The sequence below is a fragment of the Mytilus californianus genome, unplaced genomic scaffold (genome assembly GCF_021869535.1).
Source record: "Mytilus californianus isolate M0D057914Y unplaced genomic scaffold, xbMytCali1.0.p SCAF_2, whole genome shotgun sequence".
In the NCBI taxonomy this organism is placed as follows: Eukaryota; Metazoa; Mollusca; class Bivalvia; order Mytilida; family Mytilidae; genus Mytilus; species Mytilus californianus.
The window spans coordinates 8679767-8692016 of record NW_026262668.1 but is presented as its reverse complement, the minus strand read 5'-3'; the positions used below and the strand labels follow the sequence as shown (position 1 = coordinate 8692016).

Below are 12250 nucleotides of genomic sequence, written 5' to 3'. Positions count from 1 at the left end.
TAAGTTTCTTAACCTGGGATTTCATCAACTGGTTGGCACCCTGTAACTCTTCTCTTAATCCACCAATTTTCTCCGTCACTTTAGCATCAATAATTGCCTCGATATCTTTACTCTGTTGATTTACAGCAGTTAAAACAGTTCTCAGCGAAATATCTGGTTCACCTTCATTATCCATGACTAAATTCGAATGTACTTAAATCGATAAACACAACTAGAACAATTAACGTGACCGATCGAGTAGACCCTGTCGTGCCGAATGATTTAACCGCCAAATCACATAAAACACATAACCTAAAAACGCCACCTATGGGCAGACAATTCAGAAGAAAATAATTTCATTCTAATTCTTAAAATCAACCGATTGAAATTATATTAATATATGGTTGCGAGTGTGCAAGGAAGCAAACCCCAAGCATCACGGTTTAGTTATGGGCAAGGGTTTCAGTGCACTATATAGTTTGTTTAATGACCCCTCTAGCTGGACGTCTACGACTATGGATAGATGAAATTAAAAAAAGGCAGCAATGAGCAATTTGAATTAATATGCCTGAAAACCCAAGACACTTGCAACACAGCGAGGTCCAAAATGATGTTCGCATGTGGGGTAGACAGTGTAATGTACTCGTACATGATGATTTATTCTTTGGAGTCGTTGTACACCCAAGGCGTATCCAAAAGTGGGGGGTTGGGGGGGGGCTGGGGCCGCCCCTCCCCTTGGTTGATTATATAGGCCCCCCCTTTATGAAAAGTTCTGGATCTGCCACTGTACACAGTGGCGCTCAGCAGTCATTTTTTAATTGATATATCAACAGCACTGAGAACTGCATTTGACAAATGTTTGATATAGATAAATCAAATTCTAATTTGTTCACATTACAATGTACAATGTATCAGGTCTTACAATAAGTATATTTCGTCGTGATGATAATTACTATTTGCTTTGATTCACATGCTCGAGATAATCAAGGTTTCCCATTTTCAGATGGGGCTGCTATTTTGCTAACCTTTTCAAATCTGAATGAGCTGATACTATATGTATAATCATCAATATACAATGGTGCTGAGTTTAATCTATCGGCTGTATTTGTATAAGTATTTGTAATATGTGATATTGGCAGATCGAAATGACTATGTAAAGGCTCTAGTTTATGACTTGGATGCGTTAACAATGATGGTGGTTGATAAGGAAATCCGATCCAGGATGTTAATCCAAAACCGAACAGGTATTTTACGTATATATATTAGAATTCATCCTCCTGAACATAGTACCCATATATAATAACCATACACCTAATCGCTTTATGGAATTCTGTCCCAGCTGACATGAGAATCTGTCCCGCTTCAACCATTGACATCATACTACAATCACTTTTCCATTGTGGCGTCAGATATTTTGTATTATGACGTCAAAATTTTACGTGAAACTTTGTGATGGCCAATAATTGCAGACAAATAGCAATAAGTAGGATTCAAAGCAATCTTTAATAAATCAACTCTAATGAAATATTCTTATATATATAGATGATCACATGACATCATGAACATAGACGTCGCTTTACTTAGTGCCAAAAATAAATTTTTCAAATGCATCTATTGAAAATAAATTATTAATAAAATTGAGAATGGAAATGGGGAATGTGTCAAAGAGACAACAAACCGACCACAGAACAGACAACAGCATGCCTTTCATAAGTTCTGCTTTGGACATAACTGAATAACAATGCCGAATATAATGGAAGCATACATTAAGGTAAATTTCTTTATTTTTCACATAGAATCTGACAGCATTGAATGATACGATATGAATCAGCAGATTTATCGTTGTTTTAGAAGTTCAACGAGAAGTTATATATTTTACTTAGTTGGGTGGGTAACATAACATTTATCTTGTCATTATAATATAAAAAAAGAAGATGTGGTATGATTGCCAATGAGACAACTCTCCAAAAAAGACCAAAATGACACAGAAATAAACAACTAAAGGTCACCTTATGGCCTTCAAAAATGAGCAAAGCCCATACTGCATAGTCAGCTATACATGTAACAGGCCCTGAAATAACAATGTAAAACAATTCAAACGAGAAAACCAACGGCATAATCTATGTTTGCTCATAATTCACCATGAAAACGATCACATTACAAATCATTTTAGGAAAGCACTGTGTAAGCAGACATTCCAGGAAGCAACAAGTCTGTAGGCCGACAAGTTCATTTCAAACATTTTAATAGATGTCATTCAAATTTGGTCTATTTCTTTTAGCTTAATATTCTAGCTTTTTTAAAGTCATGTTCATTTATTTTTCAACTGTGCCCAGAAATATGCCTTTAATTTCAGAAAAGGATTTAGGAAAAGGCGATCTGGGTCCCCCTTTTAAAACCTACATTTAATGTTAATGCAGACATATTACTTGTTCCAAACCAAACCTTGTCAAGTTTCGGGCCCCCGTGTACCCCTTCTTTCTATAATTCATCCTACATCTACTTTTGAATTTGTTGCTTATTTGTTATTTGGTCTATGAATATCTATCTATATATTGACAAAAAAGTCAATGAAACCACATCTTGATGGTCCCACAAAAATGTTGATAATGTGTACATTTCATTTTTTTTTCTAGCTCCTCTCATATGATAGCAGTACCTTTTTGGTCACTATTCTGTGTTGCGTCTAAATATTAATTGTAACACTTTAAAGTGACTGAACAGGTAAAACAAATACTTCTCTAGAAACAGAAAAAGAAGACTACTTGGAACAGCACCAGAATATGTATGAATAAAAACTCAGATCTGAATAGCATGGATGATATATTTATACATTTTGTACATCATTGTGAATAAGCAAGGAAAGCTATTAATAATGGTGCATTTTTTAAAAGTTTATTGGGTTTTTTATTCATATTCTGTTCGAATTTTCACACAATCTATCAAAAAGGCAAAACTAACTTTACTGAAACTTTCAAACAATATGAGAAGTGTTTCATTTACCAAAACACTCTTGCGATTCTGCAAAAAAAAAAATCATGCATGATTTTGTGAATGAAAGGGGAAAGAAGATCCTGACACAGTGCACCTGAGCATGTCAATTGCGAACTGACCCAATAATTTATATATCACGACCAGTCAACTGATACTGACATTATCAGAGCGTACACATCAAAGGAAAAATGCACAAATTAGCGATAAATTGTTAAATATGATATCATAGAATTAAATATGTTTTATTACAAAAATATGTGTTCTCAATCTTGTCGATAGATATAACAGAATGTCATATCAGTACCAAAGATAACTCTCCATCCAAGTCACAATTTGTAAAAGTAAACCATTATAGGTTGAAGTACGGTCTTCAACATGAAGCCTTGGTTCACACCAAACAGCAAGTTATATAGTCCATATCAGTCATGACAATAAACATAAACAAACAAAACAACTATCGCTTACTAATAATCCTAGGCCTGACTATATGTATTTCATGAACTTGTTGCCATCAGAACTGAAAATATAAATATTCCAACTAACAAAAGCATATGCTTACATATGCAACCAAATATAAAGCACTAAATGATAATACCAATATGATACTCTCATCTATAGAACTTACAAAAAAAATGTCAAGATTACAAACCGCAACAAAATAATGAAAAATATAAGAAGCCAGCTGACAACATGTTCTAGAAAATTATTTGCAATTAATATTTCATTCCAAATCCATTACCACAAAACATCTTCTTACAGTTATACTACATCTAGAAATTAGTAATAACAACACTTAACCTGTACCTTCAAAACTAATTGCTTCTTCTAAGACAAAAGCCAGATAAGATATTCATCACTTGAAGTGCTCCAGCTAGAAATAGAAAGGGGCAGTGTGCCAGTGAAGGGCAGGGCACTTTTTATGATAGGAAAAGGCACTTCTCATTTCTTTTGGCTACGTTTCTGTGTGTATCACGAGTTCACTTTTTTTTACTGTATATGTTGTTAATAAAGATGCATAAGTTGTTCATGTGTTATTGTTTTGATTATTTACTCTATCAAATTTGCATTAGCAAAGTCATTCATACTACATGTTCATAAAACATGGCAATACACATTCATACATCAGATCACTATTAACCAAAAGAAGCGAAATAAACTTACTATTCTCCCCCCTTGGAAAAAGGCGTCAGAGAGGGGCTCAATTGAAGGCACCCAGGGCGTGGCTAAGGGCACCCAGGGTGCGGCGCCCTTCTAACTTGGGCTAAAGAGACCACTGTCATCTATACATATAAGATGTAATATTCTCATATTCGAACGGCCATCTATAGTAGTCAGAGGCGGATTTAGAGAGTTTTTCAGGGGACCGCCCCCCCCCCCTTTCGTGTGAAAACTTTGTTTGATCATATGCATGTAGTGAATCACTGAAGCATGACTGGAGCTGGCCCCCTCTTATGAAAATTTCTAGATCTGCCACTGGTAGTCCATTTTGTCTAGCATTAATCCTCAAAAGTAAATAATACGTTTTTCTTATCAACTTGATTATAACCTTGCTAACTATTACATAACTGTCAAGACACAGTATGCATGTTAAAAATACTTGCATTGTCATAAAGAGTAAACAATCATATTCCACAAAACAAACATAAAGGTGTTTTTATCTTTACTTTAGCTATTACAAGCCATATATATATATTATCATATGTAACTATCAAGCCTCCTTTAATGATAACCCTGATTCACCAATACTACAACTAAAATAAAAAACCAGGAGAAAAAAGACACTATATATTCTAATGATTGGAGTGCAAGATTCCAATAAAAAACCCTATACCCACAAACCACCGATCTCAATACATGTATAAGCAGCTAAAATACGGCAAGCTTTTTAGAAAAGCTATTTCTTGTTTATATATACTCGTTGATATGATAGTTCTAGTCTGAATTTTGTACTTCTGTTATTGTCCGTTTTCAGCTGTCGTGGTCTTTGTTCCTCTGGAATATTGACTATTGATTGCCCAAATTAAATAATTTGCCAGTTTGGTAATTATACATATCTTTTGGAATTTGATAAATTCATGCAAATTATTGTGAATAAAAGCAGTCTAGATTTTACGTCTATAGATATATGCTAATTTCTAGAAAGTATTTTCGTAATTTCTAAGATAAATAAATACTGAAAAAAATAATAAATTACTTCAAGGAGTAGTGCGCAATCGGTAACTGTCCTGGCCATCGGTCCTACATGATCCAATGTTAATTCTAGTGATGCTATTCCTGTATAAGGTACCAAACCAAATGTAGGCTTTAATCCAACGATCCCACAACAACTCGATGGAATACGTATAGACCTTCCTTGGTCACCTCCAATAGCTAAATCAATCTCCTTTCTACCGAGCTAGAAATTAGTCAATACAGAAATTACAAATTACACGTACGACCTTTACATGGATCATGATTTTTTCTTAATTATAAAGATTTTTTAATAGAGCAAATATCAAAAATCAAAGCAATAATTTATTTTTCATACCTGAAGCAAATAATTTACGTCTTGTTGTTGCTCATAAGTGTAAACACATATTAATAAAGATATATTGGTTAATTCATTGTCTGGTAACGAATAGACTGCCTTACTGGTTAACTGCTGTTTTAAAAAGAGATGTTCCCAGGACAATTTTATTTAAAAAACTGCCGGAAATAGACAAATTGTATGATGATGTGAATGGTATAATAAACTCACTAGAGCAGCACTTCCGGAACTGGATCCCCCGGCGGATAGCTTACTGTCGATTGGATTCTTTACAGGGCCAGTAGATGCTGTACAGCTTAGTACACTGTAACACATATCTTCACAGACAGTCTTTCCAACAATATTACCTCCTAGTTGATGATGAATTAAAAATTATTTTGAAAATCCATTTGTAGTACTTGCTTGAATTTTTGAAGACTTATTAATTGATGATTACACTCCCTGTTTCTTTAGTACAATTCTGGATAAAGTGGATACCAAGATGTCGGAGTTTTTCAACACAAAAATTGAAGTTTCAAGGAGCATGATATGATCACAAATAGGTAAGATATCCGGCCTTTTTTTTTATTTCATCACTTTTAAAGTTCAATGTGAGTAAACAAAATAAAAAAGTTTGATTTGAATTACGGAAGCCATCCTTGGTATAATGAATAGTTGAGTTTAACGAAGTTTTGGAAGGCATTTTTACAAAGTTTCAAGGTTTTGCTCATTGTTGAGGGCAATACGGCGATCCTGTATTGCTAACATCTACGTCACTTGGTCTGGTGGATATTTGTCTCATTAGCAAGCCTACCACATCTCCTTATTTTATATTCGCCAAAGCTTATTTTCTAAATAAACGTTTTAAATTAATTTTAGCTTTAATTTCGCAATCATTTTTTTCTGATATTGATACTGGGTTATTAATGTGTCTATTTTTAAAATCCAACTCGATAAATGCCAAGGAAATTCAAAAGGGTAGTGATGCAAAAGTGAAAACCCCAATCAACATGAATGTGTCCATTTATGCAGTTAGCCTTAATACACCATATCAAACGACGTAATGTTATACAGTTGACGGAAAAGTGACGATTACCTATGAGTTAGCTGTGACTGGTCACTTAGGACTAAAGAGTGATATGGCAACTGTTTGACAAAAAAACGATAGTTTGACATATTAAGTAAAATTATAAGAATAACTGAGATTATTAAAATAAATATGAAAATTGCAATGGTCAAATTCCCGATTGTGATAAATAAAAATAAATAAATTAATTTAAAAAAACCCATGCCAAAATGAAAACAAACTGTATAGATTAAATACGTAGCACATATATAAAACCTTCATCAAGTATTCTGGTGATAATGGTTGCGTCAAACTCCGGGGTGTATCCCTCTAGTATTTTCGATCCATTCATCATTGGTACTCCAGCAACAGCTACATTGTCTTTGATACCAATCGTCTTACCTGCCAGTTTACCTTTCGCAGCACCTTTGATGTCACATTTCCAATACCTGTAATGAAAAATGTTTGTGCTTGTTGAATATGTCTTATTTTTCAAAAAGAGACAGATGTTACAAAAAGGACATTCAAAACTCATAACTTGAAGAAAACTGACAACGCCATGGCAAAAAAAAAGACAGAGAGAACAATACATACCAAACTGAACGTTGAGCAACACGAACTCCACAAAAAAAACAGGGGTGATCACAGGTGCTCCGGAAGTATACGCAGATTCTGCTCGTCAAATTTGTATATACATATCATATGTATACGTGTTTACTTTCAGAAAAGAAAAAAACCAGAAGATAATGCATTGGAAGGAAAATAACACTATGGTCAATTTCACGCGTCTGAAGATCTTTTGCGGATTTCCCTTCACTAAAAAAAGATTTGAAAGCTAATGATATATACATACCTTGAATACGTGAGGATCTATATGTCACCATAAAGAATAGTTAAATTGATCTAAAGTCAAACTTACGGTATACTTACCAGGCATCGTCTTCAGCTTTGTACCCGGGAGTTCTTGGGTATTTAACAGGAAGTTGTGGTTCGGGAATCTCATTTAGTCTTTGCAAAGAACCTATAAGTCCTTGAAAATTTTCTGAAATTATTGTTACCATTTTTTTTTATAAATTCTGATATAATAAAAAAATTGTTAACATTTATATTCGCACCGGTCATGGACTGTTGAACTTAAAATTCAATACCTGTGTTGGTAGATTGACATACTTCTTAAAACGTCAGTGTCTTTAACTACAATCACGACGGGTGCCACATGTGGAGCAGGATATGCTTACCCTTCCGGAGCACCTGAGATCATCCCCAGTTTTTGGTGGGGTTCGTGTTGCTTAGTCTTTAGTTTTCTATGTTGTGTTTTGTGTACTATTGTTTGTCTGTTTGTCTTTTTCTTTTTTAGCCATGGCGTTGTCAGTTTATTTTCGATTTATGAGTTTGAATGTCCCTCTCGTATCTTTCGCCTCTCTTTTAAGGGGTCCGTATGTGATCTATTGTCAGGTATTTTTTCTCCCACCCAGTATAGGGTTTTCTAACAGTTGCGGTATGAAATTTCTCGCATTCATCTTGATAATCCTACTCTTTAGAACATACCTATAAACAAATTATTTAACTCGGTCCAATCCTGAGTATGCATGAATATTTTGCTAACAGACATTATACCAAAAGGCATTCAGGAAGCAACAATTGTATGAAAAAAATGTCTTTGACAAAGATATTACTTCACGTTTTAACTGGAAAGGGTTATGAAAATTTGACATGTAAAAGTTATAATGTGACACATTAGAACCACAACACATTAACTTTTCGTTCCGTTGGTTGTCATCGTGATTTTTGATTTTGTCATGTTTTATGGACTTCCCCCTTTTTTAATGTATCTTGTAATTCGTTATTTTTGTTAATACTTTTTTAATATCATATAATGAAAGGAGGTACAAGTTACACCAATCCTTTAACTTTCTCCTGGGTTGTGAAAAGCTTATTCTTTCGTGTGCTTATTAATTATATTCTCAGTAATATTCGATTGACTCTCTGATAATCAGAACCTAGGCAGAAAACTTGAATACCATGCATTTCCTTAAGGTCTTCATCGGATAACTTTAATCTCAAATCAGCGTCTATTTGCTTTAATTCATCCAGATGGGGTTTTTGGCAAACAGGGCTTTTATATAAATCTACAAATAAATAGTAAGTAGTGTGTTATATTCATGGAGACAGAATTGACTTCTCTCAGACTATTCGCTATTATTTAAGAATATTTATTTGTACTAATATTTAATAACAATAATATTTCAGTACCTATTAAGAAAGCTCGAAGAAAATTCGTTATAACGTATGCTTTCTATTTACAGTCTTACCCGGGGTGGAATTGTTTACAATACCAAAAAATATATATATTCTACACCGGGTTATACTAACAAGGTTTAACTGTTTATAACTTTTCAAAAGAGGGTTGTTTTTTTTTTACATACAAACGATAACAGATTATTATTCAACACCAGCTACTTTCAGATCTAGGGATGTTCATCATTGCTTTTTCGTTTGTCAAAAATCACATTTAGAAAAACTTTACTCAACAATCTTAAATTTACTTCCTATACGTTTTTTTTCCACATGCAACTATATTACATTTTACAGACTAAGTTCTGCATATACATTAACCGTAAATATTACTGTATTACCTTGCGTCCCTGATGCCATTGCTCTTTTAGACTAGACCTCTGGAAATGCTTAGGTCTTTTCTTCTCTCAAAGATGGTTTTCTTGGTGTATATATCTAAATGTAAATTGTTTGTTTGTTTATCTTTTTAAAGAAGGCGAGACGGTATTCCAAATTGCAGCAAAGATTAACACTTAAGACAACATACCTTATTTGGACGTAGACACTAAATGCAAATAAATCGAGATGAAGTAAACAAAATTTTTTTGAAAAATATTTTTTTTAATCGATTTTTTTTTGCCAAAAAAAGAGTACTTTCATTTTTTTCATCCGAACACACATGAAATTAAATCATGTTCATGTTCGCCGAGAGTTTATGTTTTTTATTAAAAAAAATCGTAGTTTCGAAATGATGTATAATACTTAATATTGAGGACTAAAAATTGATGTATGGAAAGAGAATCAGATGCTCTATGTTCAGATTTTATTATATGAATTTAGCCAAGATTTTGGTGTTTATATTTTCAGTATAGCAATACTTTATAATGCATTGATCTCGGCAAATATGCACGTATACTGCAAATAGCACGGTTTTATAGAGGTTTCAATATTATACTGTTCCACTTCTAGATGACTTTGAACTATTTGTGTCCTTGGGTTGTTTAGCCATTAAAGAATATCACGCCTCTGTTTCTTCGTGCATTTTGAAATACATATATTTCTAAGCATTCTGTACTACTTGCATCTTATTCTTATATTTACATAACGATTTGTTGCACGATTATTAAACATTATTTTGCATTTGTCTTTGCAATGTTGCTATTTTGTTGATTAATGATAGTTACTTGGACTATTATATGTTATACGGAAGAAAGCATGGTCATAACACTTGCACAAGTTTAATATACGATTTGTCTGTTTAATTCTTACATTTCATGTAGTTAGTATGTTACGCAATCGTGATATTCAGATACACAACAATAAACTATTTTTTTTCATTATGCCCTAACACGGTTCGATTAAAAAAGGTTATATTTTAGAACTACCAGAGAAGTTATATCAAAGGTCAAGGAAAATAATACTGTAGTAGAAATCTATGTTAAGTTAATCTTAAACCCAAATAATTTTAAATGTCCCTTTTATAAATTCTTATTGCGAATTATTGATCTTTACGGTAATAATGTGTATACTATACCAGATATACTTTTTTGGCTATACTAAGGTGCCCTAACGATGCACTAAACACCATTCCGGATACACCAAGCGTACATCTATCACATATCATATAAACATATTTATTAACATTTGAGACAAAATATTGCTAAACTGTAAAATTGACCATATTATATCTTACCTTAGTTTAATTATTGACACAATCACTATACTGCGCATGTGCTTCACTTATATTTAAACTTTTAAATGGACTGAAATACATCACACTCGACTTTAAATATAATCAGAAAAAAATTGAATGGTTACGAAGTACGGAAGCCGATAAGGGCCATTCAAAAAAAAAACCTGCAATGCCAAACATAATTAGAGGCTCCAGGGAGCTTGAATTGCTCCCCTATTCAACTGGGTCTCATTTGACTTGATTATAAATAAAGTTCTAGTATGTGCAAGTCTGAGGTGCTAGTGAATAACTTTAATTAAGCTTGATTGCATAAAGTGTTCAATATTCTCAACAAAAAAAGATGAATTTGTTTACGATACAAACTTTGCCTTTACTGGCGACCATTTTGAAATTCCTATCGCTTCAAAAAGTGAAAAGTTAAACTATAAGGTTGTCGTTATTATCAGATAGCGGTCAGGAGTCTGTAATTCAGTGGTTGTCATTTGTTGCTGTGTAACATATTCGTGTTTCGGTCTTTGTTTGTACATTATTAAAACCGTTATTTTCACTCGTTTGAATTAAATTGTTAAAAAGCTGTCATTTCGGGGACTCTCCCTCTGGTATCTTTCGTCCCTCTTTTATAGCTGACTATGCGGGGGCTTTTCTCATTATTGAGGGCATTATGATGACCTATAGTTGTTTATTTCTGTGTCATTTAGTCTCTTGGCAATCATAATACATATTCTTTTATATATATAGCGATGTCGTTATTACGACATAGCTATGTCGTAATTACGATATAGTGATGTCGTAATTACGACTTGTTACGTCGAAATTACGACATAGCGATGTCGTTATAAAACTGACATTTGATAAAAAAAAATCACACACACACAAAAAAAACCAAAATTGAATAGAAAAGGTACATTTATCGAGACGATACTAGTACATATGAAATGAAGTGTTGGTGTTTCAAGGAACACAGAATGTTATACAGCATTGATTTTACAATACAAAGACTGAAACATACCATGTGTAATGCCAGCAATTTGAAATATGTCGAACAGTCAAACAACCGTCCAAAAAAAACAATACTAGTATACAGAAAACTAAAGATACCTCCCTCTCCCCCCCCCCCCCAAAAAAAAAAAAACAACAACAACAACAACAACAACAAATCGTCAACATGGTTTATCTATTTGTTGAAATTGGGTTGTGATGGAAGGATGCATGGCTGTTTAAAGTCCAATGGCAACTTATTCAAGACGAGAACATTTTTATGAAATATAAATATTAACCCTTCTTTGTACTAGACCGACACGCTGAGACTGAGTTTTAACGTGTAAGTTCACATGGAAGACACCACCCAAGGATTCATTATTCTAACACCTAGCAGAACAGTCTTAGCTATTACTCCTTAATGCTGTATGCTTAGCAGAGAAGCAGCAAGTACCAAGTTCAACGTCTTTGGTTTGACATGGCCGTTCATTGAACCCGACCTCCCGCACTCGAGGGCAGCACGAGACAACCGATGCGGTTAACTAGCCTACGTTCAGTTATTAAAAAGAAAAGAACGTCAAAATTGAAGAATGAATCAAGGGACTGATTCGGCACACAAAAATCATTTTTAGACATGTAAAAGTCGAAATTATGTCTTTTCTGTTCGAATATTCTCTACTGTCAACTCAAAGTAAACGATAGTTTGTCTTAATTACAACGCAAATAAGAAGTTAAAATGCAGGTAATCATTGAGACGATG

At 33.5% G+C, this 12250-nt stretch overlaps 1 protein-coding gene across 1 annotated transcript in view; it reads right to left on the bottom strand.

Moving 5' to 3' along the window:
• The window catches only part of LOC127727863 (amidase-like), a 28922-nt gene extending 18300 nt beyond the window's left edge, over positions 1–10622 (bottom strand). The window contains exons 1-7 of the mRNA XM_052234987.1: positions 10513–10622; positions 9182–9275; positions 8567–8674; positions 7476–7587; positions 6822–6994; positions 5711–5850; positions 5168–5368 (exon numbers count right to left, since the gene is read on the bottom strand). Coding sequence (XP_052090947.1) covers positions 5168–5368; positions 5711–5850; positions 6822–6994; positions 7476–7587; positions 8567–8674; positions 9182–9200 — 753 coding nt within the window. The 5' untranslated portion in view covers positions 9201–9275; positions 10513–10622. The remainder of the gene's footprint in view (positions 1–5167; positions 5369–5710; positions 5851–6821; positions 6995–7475; positions 7588–8566; positions 8675–9181; positions 9276–10512) is intronic.
• Between the last annotated feature and the right edge of the window lie 1628 nt (positions 10623–12250).